This window comes from Linepithema humile, chromosome 2, assembly GCF_040581485.1.
Source record: "Linepithema humile isolate Giens D197 chromosome 2, Lhum_UNIL_v1.0, whole genome shotgun sequence".
Classification (NCBI taxonomy): domain Eukaryota; kingdom Metazoa; phylum Arthropoda; class Insecta; order Hymenoptera; family Formicidae; genus Linepithema; species Linepithema humile.
Genome location: NC_090129.1, coordinates 11621625 through 11649179, shown reverse-complemented (window position 1 = coordinate 11649179; position 27555 = coordinate 11621625). Strand labels below are relative to the sequence as shown.

Genomic DNA, 27555 nt, shown 5'->3' with positions numbered 1-27555 from the left:
AAAACCCTATCTACTAGCTAGGGTTCCCGTAGGCGGAATCCAAGTATATGGCTAGCTGGTGCCAGTTTTTCTTTTTATTTCTTACTTTAAACATCTGGAGTCAACTAAAGACTCCGGTTACCGCAAGTTTTGACTTTTATGATTTTTCTGGCGACAATAGGCACGCTGAGCGACCAAGGTATTTTCAAATATCTATCCCCCTTGCTATTTTTCTCTGTGAGAAAGTTCGAATTCCTGGTGTCTCGTGAGAAAAACAGCTCTGGCGTTATAATATTTTTTAAGAGTTTTTTGTTGGTCCCGTGTTTACTAGGTCTGGTATTTAATGAAAAGAAAAGAATCGTGAAGTCTGATCAGGACGTAACACTATAGATAGTTAAAGACGTATAAAATGAAATTGTTAGGAATCATTTATCAAACTTAGGAGCGACTGATAGTCACTGCTCCAGCGGTAACTTGATGCGCGCGCGTGTTGTAGGATAGGTCAGTATAGTGGATAAGATGAGATATAAGAGACGGGAAAATAAAAAAGAAATTTTAATTACAATTGAAATAATATTTATTAATATGTAATATACAATTGTTACAACAGCGCAAAAACCTGAGTCATTAATTCACAATCAATTATATTATTTTTATCAAATAAATTGCTTTTGCGAATCGCTACGTGATCGGGGTCCTTCCCATTCCTCGCGATTTCTGAAAAATGTGCGAACTTGACATCAACCATACCGGTGACGTTGTTCAATGAATGATTGATGCAATCTACACAATATTCGAATGCAAACATGTTACACGTGGTTTGGCTTGACATGATTAAACATAATGCTGATGTTGCCAGGCGCATTACTTTTAAGTTGTTAATTTTTCCAAAACTTAACGTGCAGTGTTTAACGGTCTGAGACGGTGCTTCGTTCACATTATTCTTAAAGAAGCGGGCGATGATGTCCCGTTGATTCATGAGTTCTTTCCATTCACTGTATGATAAACGTATCTCCTTGCCATGGTTGTCACCGAGAGCGATTTCCACACAGCTCGGCGTTGAGACGTTGATTCCGATGTCGAGATACTTGTACCCAGTCTTTGTCAAATAGTATCTTCTACCCAAGATCCTAGATGATGCACATTCTTTTTCCATCTTTGGCGAATTACTTTTTTGTTTTCTGTGAAAAAAGAAATTGTGAGTTTAAAAGTATAACAATTAAGTTTAAAGATGTAGCTAAAGAAACAAGTCGACTTACTCGTTGGGTAATTTCAGTTTCTTTGCATCCTGCTGTTCGTTGATCTGATTATTCACGGTTGATATAGTGTAAAACATCGTTGCTAGTAAACGTCACAGCGAACTAGTGATTATCTCAATGATGTCGAACGATTGATAGTTCCTATTCTTTTTCGCGGATTTTATATACCCGCACACGGCACTAAAAATAGCGATGACGTAATCCGTAAACCTGAACGAACCTGCAAACTCTAAAAATAGCGATGACGGCACCCAAATGCTGCCTGTTGCTAAGGGTTTTTGTTTTAAAATTAGCGATGACGCAATCCGTAAACCTGCACGAACCTGCAAACTCTAAAAATAGCGATAACGTAAAATAATTAACACTTTTGTGTAACCTGATACCCCCCTGTAATCTGATATCCCACCAATTCTAAGAAAACATTATTCCCTCCAATTCTAAGAAAAATAATTGTGGCGGCTCACCGCCACACCGCTACACTGAAGCGGCATAATACGCCGCGGCGCCGCTACGCGCCGCAGGGCTTTTGCCGAGTTACGAGCCTGTGGCTACACCGCCAGGTTGCGCAGGCGGTGAAAAGCTTTCTCACGATCAAGCATCGATCGAAGCTGTATAAAAGAGCTTTGTCGCAGATTTTTACTCACTCACTCGCTTCAAGGCAAGCTCTTAACAAAGGGCCCTTGAACGAAGTCAAAGCTCTGCTTCGATAAGCGCAACCAGCAAGTCTTCTCGACTTTTCACAGTGCCTGGAAAGGCACGAAAGCAAAAGACTCAGTCCCAGCTCCGACCGCACACCTCACGGAGGGATGTGCATCTACGGTCAGCTGACGCACCAGCATCGCCGTCGCCACCACAGACTCTACAGTGGAAATAAATTCCCCTAGAGTTCTGTGCCCGGTTAACTCGGTCCCCACGGGACACTCACGTACTAGGGAACATCCGAATGCGAAGGCCTCTCTCTCCTTGACGGCGGCTCACAGATTCACTTGCGCCGCCGAGAGCCGGACGGTCGCAGCGCATGGCACATCGGAGACATACTCCATCGCAACGCAAACCTTGCCGCCTAGGACTTGCTCACAGAGCAACTACTATGCAGAGGATCACTTCCCGCACGGAATACTTCCGACACATGGGAAAGGGATGCAACATGCACCCTCGCAAGAATCGTCCTTTTTAGGACCCGATTCAAATCACGCAGACGCGGCCGGTAATATCTTACCGCGTCCGTCAATTTGTATTCTAAACTCGCGACCTTACACTTTGCCGCGAAAGCGCCACTGGCGCACTCAAGCTCCAAACACAACTGTACATACTTCTCTGACGAAGAAAATAAAATATATATTTTCCGACAAATTGGTTCTTACAAGTTTCTCACCAGTTCGAACACATCCTTAAGGCATTACGCCCATAATAATTACCGCCTTTGTGTAACCTGATATCTTTCCTGTATACTGATACCAATTCTAAGAAAACAATATCCCCTCTAATTCTAAGAAAACATTACCTGTTCTCTTCCAAAACTATGACGTCATTACCTCCTCTTTTCCAAAACGATGACATTATTACCCCCTCTTCTCCAATGTGATGACGTCATTATCCTTTCTTTTTCAAAATGATGACGTCATTACTCCCTCCCTCTCCAACTCTTCCCCCGCACCCCTCCTCATTGCCCCTGAGTTAGAACCCCCCTAGTATAATTAATAAAGGTCTACCTGACAAATAAATATGAAATTATTGGATATAGCGTAGACAATCGCAAGGCACTCGAGCTCGAAGCTGTGATACTTCGATTCGGGTAAGGAAGTCCGCCGGCTAAAATAGAACACGGGCTGCATTTTTTCGTCGACTTGTTTCTGCAGCAGTATCGCGCCAAATCCACTCAAGCTTGCGTCACAATGTAATTCGGTTTCAAGTTGCGGAGAATAGATTGCAAGTATTGGCGGTGACGCTAGGCCCCGCTTTAAAGCATTAAAAGCTTCATATTTGGCTGACCCGAAATTAAATTTGTTGTCCCTGATAAGGTCATACAACGGTTTTGCTAGACGCGAGAAATTAGGAATGAATCTACGAAAGTAGCTAGCCAATTTTATAAATCTTTGCACTTGTTTAACGGTACGTGGAACGCAATATTCCGCTACGGATGCTATATGCTCATTACTCGGGCGTACACCTTTGTGACCATATGTATTTTATGTATTTTATATCCCAAATAGGTTATCTCGGCATATAGAAATGTACATTTATCTAAACGGAAAACTAGTCTGTGCCGGCGGGCAAGGAGAAATACCTCATATAAAATACGAAGATAATCGTCAATGTTTTCCGTCACTATTAGGATATTGTCAAGATACAAAATTTCATTGTTTTTGATGAGTGGTTTAAAAATTTTATAGGTAAAACCAATAGCGCGTTTACCTATGGGCTTTTGGGGTTTAAGCCCCTGGGCGTCGAAGTGTCAGGGGCGCCGCAGCTTCTATATATTCATAAAAAAATGTCCCATTTGTAATTATCTCCTTCTTCTTAAGTGTGTTTTGGTAGAATTTAATTAATATTCAAAATCTTAATTATTTACTGTTTACTCATTGTGGGAGGGAGACTAGATTGAGGCGCTCGAAGATGACAAGCCCCTGGGTGCAAATTTTACAAACGCGGCCCTGGGTAAAACTCTGAAAAGCCCGAGGGGCATTAGTCGATTCGAATGGCATCCGTAAATATTCAAACTGCCCTAGCGGAGTTACAAATGAGGTGTATTTAATACACGATTCGGCAACCTTCACATGATGAAAACCGTTTTTAAAATCAAGCTTACTAAAATATCGCTTATCCCGTAATTGATCCAAATGATCTTCAATCAACGGAGTAGAAAAATTGTCTCGGATGGTAATTTTATTTATTCCGCGATAATCTACACAGAGCCGCAGTTCGCCGTTTTTTTTTTTCGAATTAAAACAATCGGGCTTGCGTATTCGAATTCGCTAGATCAAATAATATCCTCGTTCCGCAAATTCTCCAGAATAACACGCAATTTTTCTCGATCGGAAAAAGCTAACTGCCTCGGCCGGAAAACGATAGGATGATCGTTTTTCAAGCGAATGCTTATCTCGAAATTCACGGAGACAGGCTCGATATGCATCTCCGAAATTCTGTCATACATATCTCGGACTTGCTGTGCGACATCGTAGCTCATCGCAGGATTTACATCCAAATGTTCAGATAGTTTTTTAAAAGCACTCGTCGTGTCGATATTTATAATTCCGTGTACCTTGTTCGTTCTCACGCTCGCCATTGACACGAGTCACTTGTATCATTTCTCCTAACGTGATAGTCAGAGACGGACACGATATAAAATCTTTATCGAGCAATGCGGCATAGACCATCGTATGGTCAGGTACAATTAAAAATGATATAGTTATCGGAATCGATTCTACACGCACTTCCTGCGCAAATACGCCCAAGACTATTAATTTTGTTCCGTTAATACCGCGAAACTCGCAACTATTCGGTGCAATGTCAGACCGCATGTTCTCGGGCACGTAAGCGCTTTTTATCAAGCTAACCGGTGAGCCTGAATCCATAATCGCCGCAAGGTTATATTGGCATTTGTTACCACCTTCATTTTCGACGGAATATTCTACGGAAAGTTGATAAGGTACTGTCACGGGCGCAAGCTGCACTAAATTCGCGGTATTCTCCGGCGGCACTTTCTTTTTCGGACAATTTTCGATGCGATGTTCCATCGATCCACAATTGAAACACGCACCTCTCGCACGCCGCGGTCATGTACAATCCGCTGACAAGTGACCCAGTCCGCTGCAATTATAGCACCTGATCAGTGTTGCGATATGGGACCGGTTGTATGCGCATGTGCGGCTCTGCGCATGTGCGGTGATGGAGATTCAGTGCCGTTATATGTTATGTATTGACCGTATGGCGGGACGTTTTGACATGAGAAGGTCTGGTGACTACAAATAAGGTAAGATTTAATTATTTACAAGCATGGAATCTACGGAGCCAGCAGCTAAAAAACCAAGAAGTAAAAAATTTCAATCAATTTCAAAAAATTTAGAAATATTTTTAATGTAGCGGGGTAACGGTGCCTTGTTTAATTTGTGTGAGACACTGTACTGACGCCGTATTGCCGCACATGCGCATACAACCGGTCCCATATCGCAACACTGCACCTGATCGCCCGGCTCCCCGAAGATGATCTGTCCACGCGATTGGTGACTTTTGGCTCCTTTGACCCTCTGCCACTCTTAATGCCCGAACGTTCCTTTGTTTCGGGTCGGAGCGTGATTTTTTTAAAAGCTTCCAATTACTTCAACGCCGCACAAAAGCGCTGCATTCTTACGTGGTTACATAGCTGGTAGTTAGATATGCCATCGATGACATAGTCAAGAGTTTTGCTCTCGTCAATTGGTACGCGATTTGCTAAAACAATTTTGTTGATAATGATCGGTAAACGATTCACTGCCCCGCCATATTCGCTGTTCAAACTCTCTGTGCAGTATCTGCCTGCTAGGTCGATGATCAAAGATTGCTCTCATTTGTCTTAATATTATAATTCGTTTATGGTTATTTCTAAATGATCCGGTTTCGAATGAAACCACCGTAACACCTTTCCTCTCAATTTAGAGCCAATTAATACTTTCGTCCATCGTTCAAGGTATACCATCGTTCAAGGTATACGTTCTTCGAAGCAGCTCGATTTGTTTTTCCCACGTTTGAAACGAATCGTTAGAACCTTGAAATTCGCCAATGAGTCCGCCGATGTTATTAATATTGATGTTTGTTCGTGAACTCTGTCCGCTATCAACAGACTCAACGGACGGTCGCAAGTCTGCCAACGTTTGATCGCGCCTCACCGACCTCTCGATTAGCCAGCTACAACTCTTTTTCCAATACTGCTTTTTCTCGGCGGAGTAAATCAAGTTCTCGCCTTACGTGTTAGGGGATTGCATCAACGACGGATGCATCCTGCATATTCCGAGCCTCCGATGGGGAGCCCGGTGTGTCTTCGTCACTCTCCACTTCTTCTGTCTCCATTGTCGCCATATTTTCCCACATATTCGGATCGGCCTTCGATAATCGTAATATTAACTCGTCCTTAGTGCCCGTCATACTAAGCTTTATTGATTTAAGTTTCTCTTTTAATTGCACAATGGTGTAGTTGCACAATGATGTATCCGATGGCTCCTTCGGCATCTCGACAACGGTCAATCACGCCAAACACACAGCGTCAGTCCCGCCCTTCAATTGCAGGTAACGATCCGCACGCCGCGATCACAATTCGCGCAACGCGTCTCAATTAATAACGCGAAACACAATCGCGATGTAAAATTAATTGTTCGCTATCAACTCCGCGAGTCTCGATCTCACTTCTGAAGAAAACTGTAGGACGTTTTTCGATTATTTAGCTCACGAGTCGATGCCGGTTCGCGATCCGTCGGATTGCCTATTGCGATAAAGCTTCTCCGTTATATTGATCCTTTATCTTTTGTTTGGACAGGCGTCAAGAAATTATTCCGTACTTCAATCAATGGTGCGTTCGGGGAGCTCACTATCATGCTATCAACGCTAACGCTACTAGCTCCGTTCACAGAGCCAAGATAGCGTTAGTGAATGCGAGCTCCATGAACAGCATTAGCGCGGTGTTATGGCGCCATAGTTACTGCATAACGTAAAGCGATTTATCTCAGCTGTAACAATGGATAACGGAATAGTGGAGCCAAATAGAAAAAATTTATTTACAGCAATAGCACTTATAGTGCAAAAAATAATAGATTCATCATCATCATCTTCTGAAAGTGATTTAGAAGAAGAATGTCTAACTGCAAAAGAAATTAATTAAAGAAGAAAAGTGCCTAGAGTACAGAATTATGTGGAAAGAATAGTGCCAGCATTAATTGATCAGGATTTCAAGGCTCATTTCAGGTATTAGCAAAGTAATTTTTTTTTCTTATAAAAAATAGAGTTATTTATTGGTTATTATTTAGTTGTACTAAGATAAAAATAAAAATGCTTATTGTATTTAAAGTATTGTATTTTAGGATATCTCGCGGAATTTTCGATTACCTTCTGTCTTTCATTCAGCCAAAATTACAAAGGCAAAAAGCTGGAACATCTATGATCTTTCCACAAAAGCAATTTTTATTTTATTCAATTATGGAGACTAGCTACTCCAGACTCTTTCAGGTAACACTTTCTGGATTATCAAATTATATATTTGAGAATTCTTATGTTTTTTTTTATGTTTAGGTCAATTTGCGAAAGATTTAATGTCGGTAGAAATACTGCGTTGTATATAACAAAACGTGTTGTAAATGCTCTTGTTAAACTTGCACCTATTATAATAAAGTGGCCTACAGAAGAACGAGTTGCAGAAATTTGGGCAGGATTTCAAGCTACCAGTGGTTTTCCTAAAGTCATTGGTGCAATTGATGGCACACACATTAACATTCCAGCTCCCATAGACAATCCTGAAGCTTATATCAACCGGAAAGGCTGACATTCAATTCAACTTCAGGTAATATGCTTCTTTCTGCATTCTTTGAATTTATTGTAGAATATTTTTTAAAGAATTGCTTATAAAATTGTATCTATTCTTTAAAATTTTACCTATTTTTTTCAGGTTATCTGCGATTACAAATGCCAATTTATTCACTGTTTCATAGGGCATGTAGGATCTGTTCATGATCAGCGAGTGTTCCGTTTGTCAGAAGTACAAACCTATTTAGGAGATGAGTCAAAATTTCCGGAAGATTGTCATTTAATTGGAGATCAGGCTTATAAATTGCACGAAAATCTATTGATGCCATATCGAGACAATGGTCATCTAACAGAGCACCAAAAAAATTACAATTTCTGTCATGCTTCAGCAAGAATCAATATTGAAAGAGCTTTGGTTTATTAAAAGGAAGGAAGGAATTTTGAAGTCTCTTGAATGTACTTGCTATGGAACGTACTGACTTGATTCCACAACATATTCTTGCCCGTTGTGTGCTACACAATGTATGTTTAATAAGAGGTGATGAACTTGAAATAGAAGTCAATGAAGAAACTATTAATAATGTAGAAAATTTTGCTGAGGATATTCATGATGCTGCTTGTGTCGAAGGTTAGTATTTAAACTTTAAGTAAAGCCTGCGGCACACGGTACAATTTTTTTTGCTGAATTGCTTGCGATCTATTAAATTACTAAAAATGCTGAATATTGTATGGTGCATTTGTAGTATTTTATTAAATCGCAAGTAATCTAGCAAGCAAAATCGTACCGTGTGCCGCAGGCTTAAGGTATTCTCTATATAATATATTTTTTTTTATTATTTAATTCTATAAATTAAAATTAATTCTAATTTAATTCTATATAACTTTTTATAGATGCTGCTCGTACAGGTGTTATTAAAAGAGATTTAATATGTGCAAAACTTACAAGGGGAGGACGCGGACTTGGGGTCACCAATTTCAAACAAATTTTTATATGGCATAGTACTCTATCAGAAGAGTACTTGAGTAAAAGGATAGGGCGCAACACTCAGCCGTTTTCGAGAAAAATCGATTTGAAGTTTACGGCGTCTCTTATATTCCGGTCCTGTTCGATTGATTGTCGAGATGGCGGCGTAGCTCGGGCACTTAAGGGGATCCTACAGTTCTTCTTTACCGACATTATTTTTACAAACACTAATCTTTTTTTTAGCTATACAGATTGAAAAATCCTTCTCCACAATTCAAGTACTTATAATAACGAAGAACGGATGCTATAATATTTAGTAAAAAACAGAAAAAAATTTTAAATTACAGTTTTGTTATCTGCACGTGGCGTCAATATTTGTTTAACTTTAAAATTCTGCAGTTTTTCTGTGCGAAAGACATAGCGTCCGTTTTCGGTCTAATATGAAAGAATATCTGTGAATTTTTAAAAGTAAGTTTGGAAGCCTAATAAAAAAGATTAGTGTCTGTAAAAATTTATGCATATGTGTGTGTGCGAGATTGAGGTACGAGAGTAAAACAGAGCAATAAATTAGTTGGCTAATATTAGAACAGATGGAGCTAAAACTTGCCTGTTTACTCGATAAGAACAGACAATACTATCCTTGTTATTTCATCCTTGCGTGAGAGAGTAATATATATGTGTACGCACTAATACTATTAAACTCGTTCTTTTCTCTTTCTATCGTACATTTATTCTGTCTCTTTCTAAGTGCTCGCTTACAACATATCGCTAATTGCATCGACTTCATGCTTTTCTCACATATCTGCTTACATTTTTACTTACGGTTCTCTCTCTCTCTCTCTCTCTCTCTCTCTCTCTCTCTCTCTCCCCTCTCCCTCTGCAAGTTGATTATTATATTCTTTCATTTGTATCATTATTTTTTTATCATTTATATGGTTTTTATTTTTATAGTTCTCATCTGCCTAAATAACAATAATTTATGCATTTTTAATTTTATAGCATATTTTATTGCATTTTATTTTGTAGTATATTTCATGTATACTGCAAAATAAAATGCATAAATAAATTTATTATATAGAAAGATGAGAACCATAAAAATAAAAGAATATAAAAATTAAAATAAAAGTCACACGAATGAAAAAAGATAATGATACAAATGAAAGATTATAATTATAAATTAGCAGGGAGAAGGGGGGAAGGAGAAAGAGAGAAGGAGAGAGAGAGAGAGAGAAGCGCGAGTAAACATGTGGCAGATATATGAGTGGAACATGAAGCACTGATGTACAGAGCGATATGCAATAAACAAGCGATTAGAAAAACACAGATATAAGTATATTATAAAAAAAATAAAAAAAATAAAATTAATTTAAAAAAATAAAATTAATTAATAATAAGAGGAATGGGAAGGAAAGAAATTTAACATAAATATATAAAATTATTTTATTTTTTATTTTTTTATAAAATTTTATGAAATACATAAAATTATATAATACGAAATGACAAGTTTGAGACAGTTTTTAATAATAATATCCCCCGGACGGCGCGGGTACAAATCCAAATGATGCCGGCGGCGCAGGCATATAACCGGATAGTGTCGGTGGCGCGGGCATGTATCCGGATGGTGCCGATGGCACAGACGCATATCCAGAAGCTGCAGGCGGCGCGGGCATATATCCAGGAGGTGCCGATGGCACAGACGCATATCCAGAAGCTGCAGGCGGCGCGGGCATATATCCAGGAGGTGCCGATGGCACAGACGCATATCCAGAAGCTGCAGGCGGCGCGGGCATATATCCAGGAGGTGCCGATGGCACAGACGCATATCCAGAAGCTGCAGGCGGCGCGGGCATATATCCAGGAGGTGCCGATGGCACAGACGCATATCCAGAAGGTGCAGGCGGCGCGGGCATATATCCAGGAGGTGCCGATGGCACGGACGCATATCCAGAAGGTGCAGGCGGCGCGGGCATATAACCAGGAGGTGCCGATGGCACGGACACATATCCAGAAGGTGCAGGCGGCGCGGGCATATATCCAGGAGGTGCCGATAGCACGGACACATATCCAGAAGATGCAGGCGCGGGCATGTATCCGGATGGTGCCAGTTGGAGCCCGTACCCTGGTGCGGTGTGCCGTTTAAAATTGGCATACTTCCTCTGCTTTTTTCTTTGTTGATTGATTGCTTGACGCACCGCATCATTAATATTCTGAAAAATAATATAAATATTAGTACTTTTACACAGATACACATACACACATGTATGTAACTATTCAAAAACAGAAGACAGAAGAGATTTGGATAAAAAAAGAAAAATATATAAAACAAAACTTCTGTATAAAGCTCTGATACAAATCACATAAAGAAAATAAAAAGCAAACGAGTCGAATTGGTTATTATTACATATATTACAGATTTTTTTTTATAAAATGATAAATAGAAACGTTTCTGCCTATATTTTCCTCTGTATAAATAGTAAAATAAATTAAACTTACATTATTATAAAAAATAAAATTATGTCGTTTGCATCCTCTATCTGCAATGGAAAATAATTTGACAAGCTTGATAAAAAGTTATGTCCAAGTTATTGTATTTCTTATTGATGATAATCATTGGAAAAATTAGATCGTCGATACTATAGAATAATAAAATAAAATATAGAAATACCAAAATTATAATATATAAAAAGCAATTATTATATTATAATTGTAATTACAATAAAAAATTACAATTATAATATAATAATTTCTTTTTATATATTATAATTTTGGTATTTCTATATTTTATTTTATTATTCTATAGTATCGACGATCTAATTTTTCCAATGATTATCATCAATAAGAAATACAATAACTTGGACATAACTTTTTATCAAGCTTGTCAAATTATTTTCCATTGCAGATAGAGGATGCAAACGACATAATTTTATTTTTTATAATAATGTAAGTTTAATTTATTTTACTATTTATACAGAGGAAAATATAGGCAGAAACGTTTCTGTTTATCATTTTATCAAAAAAAGCTCTAATATATGTAATAATAACTTGGCTCATTTGTCTTTAATTTTTTCTTTATGAGAAAAATATATAATACTATAAATACCATAAAGAACTAACCTTTCTTACATCTTGGCCTATTCTTCCTGTCTGGATATTCGCCCTGTCTGCTAACGGCGACGTCGCCGCAGTCCTCGTGTTCGATGTTGACGGTACCACCGGTATCGTCGTCGGGGTCCTCGTGTCCGATGTTGACGGTGCCGCCGGCACTGTCGCCGGGGTCCTCGTGTCCGATGTTGACGGTACCACCGGTATCGTCGCCGGGGTCCTCGTGTCCGATGTTGATGGTACCGCCGGCACTGTCGCCGGGGTCCTCGTGTCCGATGTTGATGGTACCACCGGTACCGTCGCCGGGGTCCTCGTGTCCGATGTTGACGGTGCCGTCGGCACCGTCCCCCTTCGTCCTGACGGCAAGTTGCCTTCGCTTCGTGCTGCAATAAAAAAAAATATTTTAATTTTTACATGACAGACAGAACGAGAGAAATAACGAGAGAGAGAGAGAGAAATTATGCTTTTTATAAAATTTATAAAGTTGATATATATATATATACACAAAAATTCATAAATGATAAGATCAGGCCAAGTTCCAAAAAAGACACTCCAATATGTTTATATTTTAATAATAATCTGAATTTTTAATATATTACCAACATGAAAAGTAACTGATATATTGTTCAAGGTGCAAATTCAAAATAAACATACATAAAATATACATAAAATGTATAAATAAAACTGATCATAATTTGATTCTAGAAAGTAAGTGATATATTATTCTTAGTGCACATACAAAATTTTTTAAAATTTAATTAAAATAACAAAATATTTATTAAAAAATACAAAAACACTTGGCGCTGCCAACGGGCTTCACCATCCCCCCTCCCCCTAGCGCAACCCCTTTACGCCATTTCCCCCTTTCCTCCCCCCCCCCCCCCCCCCGTCAAGAGGCTCCACCACCCCTCCACCCCTTTACATCTTTACACCTATAGTATTATGAAACAACGAAAATGAGTAATAATGTAATAATAGCATGATTAACTGACATCATGTAATTAATTGACATTATGTAAGTTAACATGTTGTTCGGTGTGGCAGCGCCAAGTGTTTTTGTATTTTTTAATAAATATTTTGTTATTTTAATTAAATTTTAAAAAATTTTGTATGTGCACTAAGAATAATATATCACTTACTTTCTAGAATCAAATTATGATCAGTTTTATTTATACATTTTATGTATATTTTATGTATGTTTATTTTGAATTTGCACCTTGAACAATATATCAGTTACTTTTCATGTTGGTAATATATTAAAAATTCAGATTATTATTAAAATATAAACATATTGGAGTGTCTTTTTTGGAACTTGGCCTGATCTTATCATTTATGAATTTTTGTGCTATATCACCTACTTTTTTACATTTTGTGCACAGAATTCTATCCCAGATTTTTCTAATTGACCGCCTAGGGCAAGCCTGAATTCAACGCTATTGCAGCCGTAAACGCTATAATTGCGAAAATAATTTTTGTTTGGGGCCCAAAAATAATTTTTTTAATTTGGCACCTAGGACAAGTCTAAACTCAGCGCTATGGCAGCCGATGTTTTAGTTCAGCGCCTACGGCAGCTTTTATGAAGCGCCAGAGCAGCCGATTAATTGTTATAATTTTCCGGATCTAAAAAATTCACGTAAATTTACTACAAAGAAATTCCGACACTTACATTCGAGGAAAGTGTCATTAAATGCAGTTATTTCCAAAATCACTTAATCTGCTCCAAGAACAATATGTACGCCCCTTGTGCTCCTTTGGGCCAGTTTTTCTTAATGACTTTCATGTCATTAGAGCAATACCATTCTGATTTTTTTTCTGCTCTCAACATACACGTGTAGTGACCACGATTCATTTCTTCGCCTTCGTGAAATATAGCGCTTATTACCTTGTACTTTTTTTTATCTATCGTGATATTATTCGTCGGTACGGCGTTAATCCGATTGTTGATAATTTTTTTGCAAACACCGTTCACAAAAGTGTATAAATTGAGCTGTATCACTAAGATGGATAAAGTCGATTCGATTACGGTTTTCTTTTTCAGAACGGAACCTTTACATGCGTTACAACTGCCGTCTATCGTTTCCCATTTGGAAAATTCCGAATCAATCAAAGTTTGTAGCGTGACACCTCTTTTCCTTTTTAATGTCGATTGTATAGGTAATATTAGCAAACAACTTTTTTCCAACGTAGTTACCGTGTAATTACATTTGGCATTTGAGCAACATGTTACGTGCTTCAATTCGTGTTCCAATATATCATTGATTTCAGAATACGTCGACATTAGAGCCATGAAAAATTGCGAAGCATCTTGTTGTATTCGTTCTTCGAAGCATTCTCCGACAGATCTTCTAACCGCTTGAACGTTGCAATATTTACGCTCAGTATACGCGCATATAGCATCAGTCAATGCGTTCGATGCTTTATATTTTAGTATTTGTTGCCTGATACGCACGCAATGAAATACACACTGCAATATTACATTAGCGTAACACGAAACATTATCGTCATTAAGAAGGCCGTATATTTTCCACGTAATTACACTTTTTGATTCCTCGCAACCATGATTCTGTACATTATCAATGATACTAGGTATGGTCCATCGACGATCGTAAACTTTTATAGCCTTTTTCTTGGATAAATCGATTTGTGGCAGCTGAGATTTGAACAAAGATCTTAGTCGATTATATTCCGAAATGGCTCCTGAGTGTGCTTGAACTGATGCCGGATTGAAGTTTATCAAATGTAGGCCTTCCAATGTACTCACTCGAGACAAACCTACATAGGCTTGACCATCACTGAATACAGTCGTTCCCAGATCCATCATTGCATTTTTACACGTAACGCCTTGACTTTTGTGTATAGTTATTCCATAACTGAGGGACAATGGAAATTGTTTGCGATGTACCACTATTTTGTGAAATATCTCGAATTTAATGTCTACTCTCGTTATTGCGAATTCTTTGTTATCCGAAGTAACTAATGTGACGGAATAAATATTTCCATCAGCAGCACGATTAACCGCAACTACATTGCCTATTGTTCCGTTGACAAGTCCCAGAGTTACGTCAATGTTTCGTCGAATCATCACTTTAGCACCAATTTTAATCATTATTACTCTTTCAATGCCTGCCGTTTCTGAAACTTTGTCATCTTTATCTTCCAAGGTTTTTTGCACTTTTTTTCTCATTGCTGGAGCACAGTCGACATCATCTTCTGCTATTAGTAGAATTTCCTCGCCGTCGATTTTATTAAGCATTGCCGTGTTCAAAACCTTGCACAAATAACACGTAGGTAATAAACATATTGTATCGGTCGGTAATTGATTCATATAAGTGTAAAGTTCATTCAATCTTTCGTCGCAACTATTTTCTTTGAAAATGATTTTTCTTGATTCAAGTACATTGATGTCAGAATCCGTTATGAGACCTATTCGTATTCTAGAAAGTATATCGCGATATCTGTTGTCGCCTCTTTGTCGCATATTTATCAAGAGTTCGTCGTAATCAAACAATCTCCACAAGTCAAATCCACCCATGGTACCTAAATACTTCTGAACATCTGATCGAGACATTTTAACGAACGGAGGATGTCCTTTTACAGGAGGAAGCTGCAACAAGTCTCCAAACAAGAGAATGTGTTTTCTACCAAAGAAACCATCATTTGTATCTGTCGTATCAAAAATTTCACATAATCGTAGATTGATAAACATAAGTGTCACATTCGAAATCATGGATACTTCATCGATTATGAATAGTTCGACATTCTTCAATTTGTCTCTCAAAATTTTCAAGATTACGTCTGACAATTGCACGTACTTAGGCGTAGATTCATGAGTGACGGGTAGCTGAAACATTCTATGGATTGTCAGGCCATCGATATTGAATTCTGCAATACCCGTGGGAGCAGATATCGCAGTCGTTTTTTTCAAATTTATTTTGATCCAATGTTTGATCGTTTCAATAAGAAAACTTTTTCCTGTACCACCCTCACCGCTTACGTACAATCGTAGAATATGATTTTTATTTTGTAAAACTTGGCATACCCTGTCGAAGACTCTTTTCTGATCTTTGTTCAATTGCGACATCATTTGCGATAAATTAATCGGGGCGTCAATCTTACCAAAATCTTCCAGATTTTTCATCGCGTCGTCAGCTTGTACTGGATTGCAATCCAGTTCATCGTCATCAGATTTGTCTCCGTCTGCTATTTTTAAATCATTTTCACGCTTCTCGATCAATTCAGTAACATCCTCAAAAGCTTTCTGTATTTCTTCGAGCCTTTCGTGATATTTCATTGCCTTCGTCAATCCAGTCTCTGAATTCTTAAAGGCATCCGTGTAAGTTTCGTACGCACCTTTGAGTTCACTCGAATCTCTCCATGGTTTGAACAGAAGAAGCAGCGAGTAAAAGTACTTTTCGGGTTCAGTTTTTACATTGAATCGGTAATGGTTTATTAAACTACCCTTTTTTCGTTTCTTTACAAATAAACGCGATACCAGTTCGTAATATTCGACCTCGTCACTTTTTGGCATCTGTTTTACAATGTCCCAGAATCTAGTAAAATCGTACAAATTCAATGATTCTAGTTCTTTAGGTCTGTTTGGATAATGATCATCGATGAGCGACGGACAATAGATATTCGTAGAATTTTTATCGAGAGCTGTAATTTCATTGAATGTTTTAACTTTTCTGTTTCTCACTTCATTGACGTCGATCCATTTGATAATGGTATCACAATCCGTACCATACAAGGGATGCCCTAATAGTGTATCCGCAGCTTCTAAAGCACCGCATTCTCTGTTATTCAAACGACGCATCGCAAAATTCCACAATTTCGATGCCAAAGGCTTATTGGAATCTATCATTTCAAAGTCTATGTTACATTTTTCCGACTTTGTCGTGTATTTTGTTAAATACGAGTTTAAAAACTCTGATTTTTCTCCAACAAATTGTATGTCCATATTTCCCTCCCAAGCCAATTTGATAGCCGGATTATAATCATTAATAAACCTCTCCGACTTCTTGCGAGGAAGATCGTACAACCTGCTTCTACTGCGTAAATTTTTTCTACCCACTATTGAAGTGACAACGTCTCTTAAAACGAAATTTGTCGTAACTGATCGCGGAAAATCAAACCGACACTTTCTGTAAATATTTGTTTCGGTTTTCTTTGTACGCATGCAATACGAGTTATGTTTATGATTCTGATCACTTGTAACCGTTTCGTACAATGTTGGCGAAACGTTTTTATCTGGAATTTCGCACGTCACGTATTTTTGAATAAACGAAACAACTTCTTCATCCGGCGATTTTCCTAGCACAGGAGCATCTCTTATCCAAATCAAGCAATGCATGTGCTGGATACCTCTAGTTTGATATTCTAATCGCCAGAAGTAGTGGATTACTTCCCCTATTGGGTTATCAACTGAACGAATAAAATCAATCATGGCTTTGAATTTTATGCACATGAATCTAGACGTGCTAACAGGGTCATATGCGATTAGTTCGTTAATGCTTAACTTCTCTTTATCGGGATTCATGTCTCGTAAATATTCACCCAAATCGGACCATTTCCATTCACTAGGACTCAAAGTCAAAAACCACGTTGCTGGGCCGTAATGCAGAGTCATGCATTTCACATTATTGGATGGTTGTCGCCAAAATTGATCCGTATTTCTCAGTTTTCCGAAAATACTCATTAAATTCGATTCCAATTGTTCGTCTTTCAATTCGTTCAAGTATCTATCAGCAGTATATCTCTCTCGTGCGTTAGCAACCATCATCGTATAATATATACCGTTTTTCAATTGTCGGTTGTTAGTATCATGAAGAAGGAAAAACAAGTACTGCGGATTCAATCTGAATCTATTGTGTTTCGACATCAATCGCGTTCTGATGAATAAATATTCCGGTAATGCAAAATTTCTATCTTCTCGTTGTCCATTGATACCCTCTGGATATAAATCGGGGAAACACATGACATCCAGATATTTATAACGATTATCCATTGGAACATCTTCGATTTTTAACATTTGATAAAGTTTGAGTGCAGATTCGTTATCAATCCTTTTCACGCGCATTGGGTATATCGTATACTGATCATTAATACCCGAGTCTTTGGTAATTTGCGTCAGGAAAGCCTTACGTTTCAAAACGATTTGGTCATTATCTTTAATCTGCTGTACGGTGTCCTCAACCACCTCATCTATTTCGTCATTATTGCTCTCCTCGCCCCCATCATCGACGATCTGATATTCTGTTTCTTGCAACTTCTCATTTAATAAATCATCAGATGACGCTGGAAGACGAATTTCCGAATAGTGCGGATTATTTTCTTTTAACCATTGCAAAGCCTTAAACACTTTATTAATATCCACCAAATTTTCCCAAACAACTTTTGATTTTTTAGGCATACCTCGAACGAGAATGTGCAACTCGTGTTTCAAATTTATAGGATTTTCCGGAGGACATATCTTATCCAATGTTTCTTGTAAAGGAAGTGGCAAATGAAATGTTCTACCTTTTACTTTACGGATCATTTGTCTGTGCGGCAAATGTTTGTTCGAAACAGCGCCCATTGTTTGCACTACTTGGAAGCTGCTCATTCTCTTGATTAACATTTTTTCGTAATCATTGAAATCCGACAAAACATCCGGTAATGGTTTTACGGCAAGATTATTCAAAACGCAAGTAGAAGGCAACATGCCTTTCCGAAATTTGCCCAAACAAAACTTACAAATTAATCCAGTATCGCTATTGTGTTCTGTTACGTAAGTCATCAAGTTTTTCCAAAAAGGTCCCTCTACTGGTTTTTTCAGCTTTTTTAGCTCAGAAACGTCACTATTCACACATAGTTTTTCGCAAGAGACACAAGGGAAACGTGGTGTATCCAACAATCTCTTTTTCATAACTGTAAACGCTTCGTAATTTTGCGACAAAATTTTTTCCTCGTCCAAACTAACGGTCAAATTGTTTTTGTAAAATCTTGCTTTAACCTTTGCATCATTGGAAATTTCCAGCAATTTATCCATATTGACAAATCTCAAAGCTGAAAACAAATGATGAAATTTTTTATAATTGCCTATCAATTTGTAGACATTTATTCGAATATTTCTCACGAGAGGAAAATGAGGCGATAAAGTGCTTATCGTTGCAATGTATGATTCGCAAATATTTGGATTCGCATAACAGTCCGGAGGATGTCCCAATCTGCTACTCATATGTGAAACAGAACAATTTTTGAGCCGCGCCATGAATTTAGCATTCATTATCTTCTTTATAGTAGCTCCTTCAAACTCTTCCAACAATTTCACATACTTTTCCAAGGAAATATCACTTATGCGGCATCGTTTCTCGTCACAGTGCCATATTTTTGACTTTTTATCATTGTTATCCATTAACGGTAAAACATTTATCACTCCATGAGAAGAGGACTGTCCTATTATAAGTGGTTGCTCAAACTTTTTCCTTTGCTCGTAAGCAGTTTCAAAAAAGTATGCTTCGGAAGACGAAGTATGTTTGGATGAGCCACAAAGAGCTCTAATTCGATCGCTTTTTGGATATTTCAAAGTCTTACATTCATTGAATCGCAATAGTGCGGTTTCAGCAGCATTTTTCAAATACAAAAACACTTTTCTTGCTGCATTGACGTACGATTTTTTTGCTATCATGCACCACTTGAATATATATTCGGCTTCCAATCGAGCACATATCGCCGGTTTATTAATTTTCCTCGATATCCGTCGAATATAGAACTCTGACCATTTTGGAAAGTTAAAACACTTTTGCCAAGATCGGACAGTACTGAATTTTTCTTTTACTCTCTCGATCGTCTTTGATCTTTGTACGATAGACTTGTTACCACGTTTTGCATAATACTTTTTGTTGTACAGTTTTTTTGAGTCAGAATGTTTGTGTTTAAATTTTCTTCGGCGATCTCTTTCACGTGCAGCATTTTTAAAATAATTTTTTTTTTTGATTTGCCGATTGTACAGCAATTGGTGTGAGTAATTATGGCGTTTTTGAGCTCGTTTATTTTCTAAATCTTTTTGGTACTCGTCGCGTTTTCTTTTACATTGTTCCTCAGGATTTTTTTTGTACTGATTACGCACTCTCTGACGTTGTGTTTCGGGATCTTGTATGTACTGATCACACATTATCTGGCGTTTCGGTTTGGGGTTTTTTTTATATACCTCACACATTTTATAACATTTTATTTTAGGGTCCTGTTTATATTTATTGCGCTTTTGAGTGCATAAAAAATCAGCGTTTTTGGCATATTGTTGTTTGTGAGAAAAAGCATCTTTCTCGAGTCGTTTTGAACGCTGTTCTTCAGTTTCCTTGCTACGTGCAAGCCTTTTTCTCAGTGCATCCGCCTCTCGTATTTTCAATGTCTCCAACGGTAATAACATTAATGGAGCAGTTGAATTACAGAGGTACGGAAAATGAGTGATTGTTTGTCCTGCAAACATTGCAGACAAATGAGGTCTTAGCAAAGATCGATCGTACGTCACAATACAAGGATTTATGCCAAACAGAATCGATGTAGCAAACGCAATCGCCATAGGACCACAATTACAACCGTCGACTTGCGACTGGACTGTAGGAAAGACTATCGGATTGTTTTGAAAATCATGAAAAGGAAATAATCTCTCCACAAAAATTCGAATTTCTCCATTCAAATTTTGCTTATTAGCATTACGACTGCCTTCATGAGAATCATATATAATAACAGACTTTGCGTCGTAATGACAAGTAACCCAATGTCCGCCCGCGAAATTACTGTGCAGTATTTGCAAATGCTTCTTTTTTAGATTTTCGAGTGGAACAATCTGATCAGGAAATATCGTCAACCATACAGGTCGAGGTGCATATTCAGAATTTCTTTCGAGTAACGCATGGAAACTATCTATCATCGTTTCTGTCAACCATTCTTTGGAAATCAAAATGTCTTTTTCCTTATTGCCATAATAGAACTTGTGACACTGATGATGCATTTTGAGCTGGCGCTCGGGGCAGCCTTATACAGATATATGGCGCTTAGGGCAGTCTTTTAGTCATGCAAGTGTCACAATCACCTTAAACGAATAATTAAAGTTACAGAATTCTATATCAGATTTTTTAATTTGGCGCCTAGGACAAGCCAGCCAGGGCCAAAACTCAGCGCTATTGCAGCCGATATTTTAATTCAGCGCTTACGGCAGCCGTTATACAGCGCCAGAGCAGCCGATTATTTTTTCTAATTTTTTTCTGGATCTGAAAAATAAAAAAAGTGTATTAATACATAAAACAAACAAGTTATAAATTTTAGATTAATAATTGTAAACTTTGTACAAGTTTTTTTGCAATAAGCAAGCGAACAGTTTAAAATAATTTTAATAAACATATGCAGAGATTTAAAATTATTATACTAAATAAAATATTGCAGAAAATTTGCTTATAAAGAAGTGAAGCTACATTTATCTTCTGTATAGTATTTCTGAATAGTTGAAAATCAAGTAATCACATTAACATTTAAAAATAGTATTTATTTATTATCACTAAATCATCAATGCAATCTCCTAAAAATTTTTGCTGCTTTCTATTCTATATAAATAAATCCTGTTTATAAACCTTGCTTATAAAAAAAAATTATTCCATAAATTCTACACTTATATTAAATATCTCGAAAATAAAACATTTTATAGGAAAATGTGTTAGACAAAAGATGTTTGGTTCGAAAAAGGAAAAAAGATGGACATATTAATTTGGATGAAAGCGCTTCGGAGATTTGAAAGTCAATCTAGTTTTTTTAAATGGAACTCTATCTTAATTTTTTTATAAATCGATTCCTCGCAATATTCGGTGTTAAAAGTTATATAGGTAGAATGGCCACAAATTAAATAGTTTATGAGATATTTTATACGTTGACATAATTTTACTAAAACAATAAAATATCTCATAAAATAGTCATTTTTCCATTACCTTATCTGCATACTTGTATGCACAAAATAATGAAAAGAATCAATTAGTGTAAAGAAATAAATAGTTGTTTAGAAAAAAATATGTACCTGCTTGTTGCAAATTCATGCTTTTTCTTAAAAACAACTATATGTTTCCTTTACACCAATTTGTTCCTCTCATTATTTTGTGCTTATAAATATTCAGGTAGAAATATTATGTCAAATGAAAATAAACATATGCATATAATATATCTTGAAAACTATTCCATTTTTGACCATCCTACCCTTATAACTTTTAACAGCGTATATTGCAAGGAATCTATTTATATAAAAAAATTAGAGCGCTTCCATTTAAAAAAATGAGGTTTACCTTCAAATCGTCGAAGCGCCTTCACTCATAGTCAAACTAATATCCTTTTCCTTGCTTCCTCTTCAAAGCGAACAAGTTTTTTCTAAAACATTTTCCTATAAATAAAAAAATGTTTTATTTTCGAGATATTTAACAGTTTTTGAACTTTTGGGACACACTGTATATACAACCTACAGGGTGCGGCATTTAAATTGAAACGTCTAAATGCCACCCTAATTTTTTTAAATAAATCGATTCCTCGCGATATTCGATGTAAAAAGTTATAACGATAGAATCTCGTTAAATATTCATTTTTCGATTATCTTATCTCAATACTTTTATGCACAAAATGATGAGAGGAATCAATGTTTAAAAAAAAATATGTTACTGCTTGTTGCAAATTATCATACTTTTTCTTAAAAATAACTGTGTTTTTTATATACCAATTGATTCCTCTCATTATTTTGTGCAGAAGAGTATATAGATAAGATAATTGAAAAATGATTATATTACGAAATATTTCATACTTTATGTAAAATTATGTCAAATTAAAGTATAAAAATTCTCCTAAACTATTCAATTTTTGGCCATTCTATCATTACAACTTCTTACGTCGAATATGGTGAAGAATCGATTTATAAAAAAATTAGAAGAGTTCCATTTAAGAAAACTTGATTGATCTTTAAATCTTTGAAGCATCTCCACCCAAGGTGTAACTAATATCTCTATCTCTTTTTCTTTTATGAAGCAAACAACTTTTGTTTAAAACATTTCTTTTCATTTTTATTTTTTATACATGATTCTGAAAGGTTTCCTCAAACTTCAACGGCGTATTCTAGCGGTCCTGATGAAAACAATTCCTATAAACATATGTCCTGCAATGTTTCCTTTTCAAGATACAATCATTTTTTAATTTTTAATGAAATTTTTAATTTTATTGGAAAGTGCAGTATTAAATCCAAAAAACAATCAAAGTAAATGTTCGAAATGTTCGCCAGCCGCAATTCAGCGCCCAAGAACAGTATTGTCGAGAAAAAAGGTATCTCGAAAAGAAAGCGTTGTAGGACACGTTCATAAGAACTTTTTTCATCCTTATGACCGCTAGAATACGCCTTTGAAGTTTGAGAAGACCTTTCAGAAACACCTTGTATATTTTGGAGTCTGAATTAAAATGCCGCACCCTATATATGTATATATATTAATAATAAATAAAATTTTATTAACTAAACAACTGCAATAATTGTTCAATAATAAATTCAACAAATGAATAATAGAAATATGTTCCAAGAAATATGTTCCAAGAAATATGTAAGAAGGCAGTAGACCGTTATATTACAACGATCTCGTTTGTCTAATGCAGTGCTCGAAATTGGTTGAACATTTGAGCCGATTTCCGCGGTAAACGCCTCCTTTCCTCTCCTTACCGCGCGCGCCGCAGCCGCTAGGGCCAGCACCGCCGAGCGTTAGGAGCGGCACTATCTGATTATGAGTGGGTTCTTCTCCCTATTTATTAAAATTTTAAAAAATGTATTAAAATTTAAATATAAATTTAAAAATAAATTTTTTATTTTTAAATTTAATAAGTGGAAATATTTCAATAGATTTCTACGTCACTCATGAGGTACTAATGCTGACGCGTTTTTTTAAAAGTGGTTTCTATCTACATTATTGCATCAATTGTTCATTCTCATAAAAGGCCAAGAAAATCTAATTAAGAAAATCTCTTTTATATATTTTTTTTAAATTAAGAATTTGTTATTTTTATCTTTAGTGGAATAGGCCTACGGGGGAAACGACTTAAAAAAAAAAAGCGTCAGCATTAGTACCTCAAAAAAAAAAAAAAAATCTATTGAAATATTTCCACTTAATATATTTTAAAATTAAAAATTAATTTTTAATAAATTTTAATACATTTTTTTTAATTTTAATAAATAGGGAGAAGAACCCACTTATAATCAGATAGTGCTGCTCCTAACGCTCGGCGGCGCTGGCCCTAGCGGCTGCGGCGCGCGCGGTAAGAAGAGGAAAGGAGGCGTATCCCGCGGAAATCGGCTCAAATGTTCAACTAATTCCGAGCACTGGTCTAATGCATAATATATTACATGGTAACGTAAGCGCGAGAAAATCATATCTACTCAATAAATACCTGTGATAGCTAAGAAAGCATATGTATACAATAATTATACAAGATAATACATAAATAGAATAAATAGAAATGTTAATAATAGTAATTATTTCTTACCTGATTTTAAACTCCAGAAAGTATAGATAATATATAAGTAAGCTTCAGAAAGTCTGTACTATTACAGTTATTTGCGTAAAAATCTTCAAAGTAAAATAAAGCCGCAGATTTATTTTATTTTATAGCTCAGGCTTCTTCTATGTAACTCCCACAGAACAAATTCTAATGGATAGAAAAACAGAATATCAAAAATTGTTGCACATGTGTCTGTATATCTATAAATAAATCTAACTTTATTTATTGGTCAAGCAACGGTTTGTTGAATTTTTAAAGAAATATGTTTTCATCAATGATAAATAAATCGCAGAACTAATTTATTTCCTAAGACAATTGAATTGACTCGACGAACTGTATTTATGTAAGAAGGCAATAGACCATTATATTACAACGATTTCGTTTGTCTAATGTATAATATTAAATGGAAACGTAAGCGCAAGAAAATCATATCGACAAATACCTGTAAAAGTTAGGAAAACATATACAATAATTACAAGATAATACATAAAATAAATGGAAATGTAATGTAACAATAATAACTATGCATTACTTACTTATGTAGCCACTTCTTTATACCAAACACTACTTAAGCAGTTAACCTGGTACACTCTGTCGTCAATATTTACACTCACTGATCAATGAAGTACTGAACATTGACATCCCGAATTCATAGTCGCGACATATAGATCTACTTATATCGATAATCTCGATGATAACTAAATCCATAATGTACATTTACACGAACTTACTCCAAACTACATTACCAGCTGTCGAAGTGATGACAATATTATTGTGAAAGTTTCAAATCTGTACTAATTATCGATTCAATGATCTTCAATGATCTCTGCCCTGTGGGGACCTATGGCGGACCGCTTCGACATTTGTGAACGCATGAGGATGGAGGACGATGTAAGTAACTCCTTTAATATTGTTAATATTTTATTAACAAATAAAATTAATACAATAAAATTGCAGATACTAATGATGAACGAAGAATCGCTCCTCAACGGCGATGTCGACGTCGACGTCGATTTAATCACCGCCCATTCCGTCGCCGCCCGTTCCGTTGCCGCCCGTTCCGTTGCCGTCCGGGACGTGGCTGCTGGTTCCGTCGCCGCCGGTCCCGTCGCCGCCGGTCCCGTCGCCGCCGGTTCCGTCGCCGCCCGTTCCGTCGCCGCCCGTTCCGTTGCCGTCCGGGACGTGGCCGCCGGTCTCGTCGCCGCCGGTCCCGTTGCCGCTGATTCCGTCGCCGCTGGTTCCGTCGCCGCCGGTTCCGTCGCCGCCGGTTCCGTCGCCGCCGGTCCCGTCGCCGCTGGTTCAATGTCGAAACAAAACAGACAAGGTAACATAATTTTAATCTATTAAAGATTGTACCATATATTAGTACTTACATAGTGTATAATTATTAGTACTTACGTACTGCATATTTTCCTACGCACTATTTTTTAGTAATTACGTAGAATATATTTTTCTTTGTACTATTATAAAAACACATATGTAATTAAATTAATTTTAATAATTACAGATTATAGACCGAGAGGTAGAGCCGCAGGAGCTCGCCGACAGCAGGAACGATTTATGAAATTTTTATATCAGCTATCCATGGCACCACATCACTGGGGCAGACACAGGGGAAGAGGCAGAGGAAGAAGGTAAGAAAGCATTAAAAAATTTCTAAAAATTACAAGTTATAGTTACATGTATAGTTATTACATTTATTTTACAGAAACAATTAAGTATTATCAAGTCATGGTGTTCAAGCGGCTCGTCGCATCGCTCAAGAAAAAATTTTTTTTAGTTATTTTCTAATATTACCAATAAAACATCTGTTTCACAGAATGTAAGTGTGATGTGACAAAATACTTGTGTTAGAATGCGAAATAATTTAGTTACTATGTAATTAAGTTAATATTAATGCACAAAATTAATTATGTGACAAAATTGAGATTATTTTTCAATTATTTTTGCACATTTTAGATGTAACATTTATATTAAGTCAGTTGTATATTAACTAAATTATCTTACATTCTAACACAAGTATTTTGTATCACACTTACATTTTGTGAAACAGATGTTTTATTTCGAATATTCAAACTAAACTATTTTTTGTTGTAACATGTCTTCGGTTTGACTGCCCCATTGATATAAAGCCGTGGATAGCTGATATAAAATATCTTTGGTTTGATATTACAGTTTTGTTAAAATTTTTACAAAATATACGAAATAAAACTATAATATCAAATCAAAGACATGTTAAACATAAAATAATTTAGTTAAAACATTCGAAACGACACTTATTATGTTTCATTTAGCGTAATTGTGATATCAAACGCAATACTTATGTTTTATTTCAAATATTCAAATTAAACTATTTTTAGTTGTAACATGTCTTTGATTTAACTGCCCCATTCATATAAAGTTATGGATAGCTGATATGAAATATATCTTTGGCTTCATATCACGGTTATGTTAAAATTTTTACAAAATATGCGAAAAAAACTATGATATGATATCAAAGACATGTTAAACATAAAATAATGTAGTTAGAACATTCAAATGACACTAATTATGTTTCATCTAGCGTAATTGTGATATATCAAACGCAATACTTATATTATTAGTTATTTTTTAATATTATCAATGAAACATCTGTTTCACATGACTTAAATGCTATATAAAACACAAGACGTGTTATAATGTAAAATAGTTTAGTTAATATGTAATTAAGTTAATATAAAAATGTACAGAAATGTACAAAATTAATTATGTGACAAAATTTAAATTATTTTTCTACATTTTGAATGTAACATTTATATTAACTTAATAACATATTAATTAAATTATTTAAATTATAAGTTTTGCGACTGGATCGATGTCAACGTCGATGAGATGTTCTTCGTTCATTAATACTAATAAAATTCTATTATATGGCAGTTTATTTGTTAATAAAATATTATTAACAAGATTAAAGAATATAATTTTTTTTTCATACTTTTCAGAAGTTTTTTTTAATACTTTTCGAGTTATTTTATATCTTAATCTGACATATTTTGATATAAAATTTAAATTAAAATATCTCTAAAAATATTAAGTTCTGGATAATCTTACCGTAATACTTTTATGATTAGAATAATGAGAATCAAGTGGTATAAAGAAAACGCATAATTGTTAAAAAAGTACATTGTAAATTGCATACTTTTTCTTCAAATAATGGGTTTTTTACACGTATTGATTTGT

General features: G+C 36.1%; 1 protein-coding gene and 1 pseudogene across 2 annotated transcripts; both read left to right on the top strand.

Annotated features, from left to right (window-relative positions):
- The first annotated feature begins 6640 nt into the window (after positions 1–6640).
- On the top strand, positions 6641–10181 carry LOC105670510 (putative nuclease HARBI1; annotated as a pseudogene).
- Positions 10182–23971: 13790 nt separating this feature from the next.
- LOC136998013 (uncharacterized) lies at positions 23972–27251 on the top strand. Of its 2 annotated transcripts, XM_067349802.1 has the most exons (4): positions 23972–25227; positions 25294–25660; positions 25844–25970; positions 26045–27251. In XM_067349802.1, exons 1-4 carry the CDS (start codon positions 25156–25158, stop codon positions 26052–26054), a joined length of 576 nt encoding a protein of 191 aa, XP_067205903.1. In that variant the 5' UTR covers positions 23972–25155; the 3' UTR covers positions 26055–27251. The 2 variants fall into 2 exon arrangements, with proteins under 2 accessions (XP_067205903.1, XP_067205902.1); XM_067349801.1 differs by having other exon boundaries at positions 23972–25660.
- The last annotated feature ends 304 nt before the right edge of the window (positions 27252–27555 follow it).

Bases quoted from the DNA above. Each gene is read 5' to 3' on its own strand.
- LOC136998013 (XM_067349801.1), top strand. From the start codon at position 25,156: ATGATCTCTGCCCTGTGGGGACCTATGGCGGACCGCTTCGACATTTGT. The intron at 25,661-25,843 runs GTAACATAATTT...TAATAATTACAG, and splicing joins GTCGAAACAAAACAGACAAG to ATTATAGACCGAGAGGTAGA.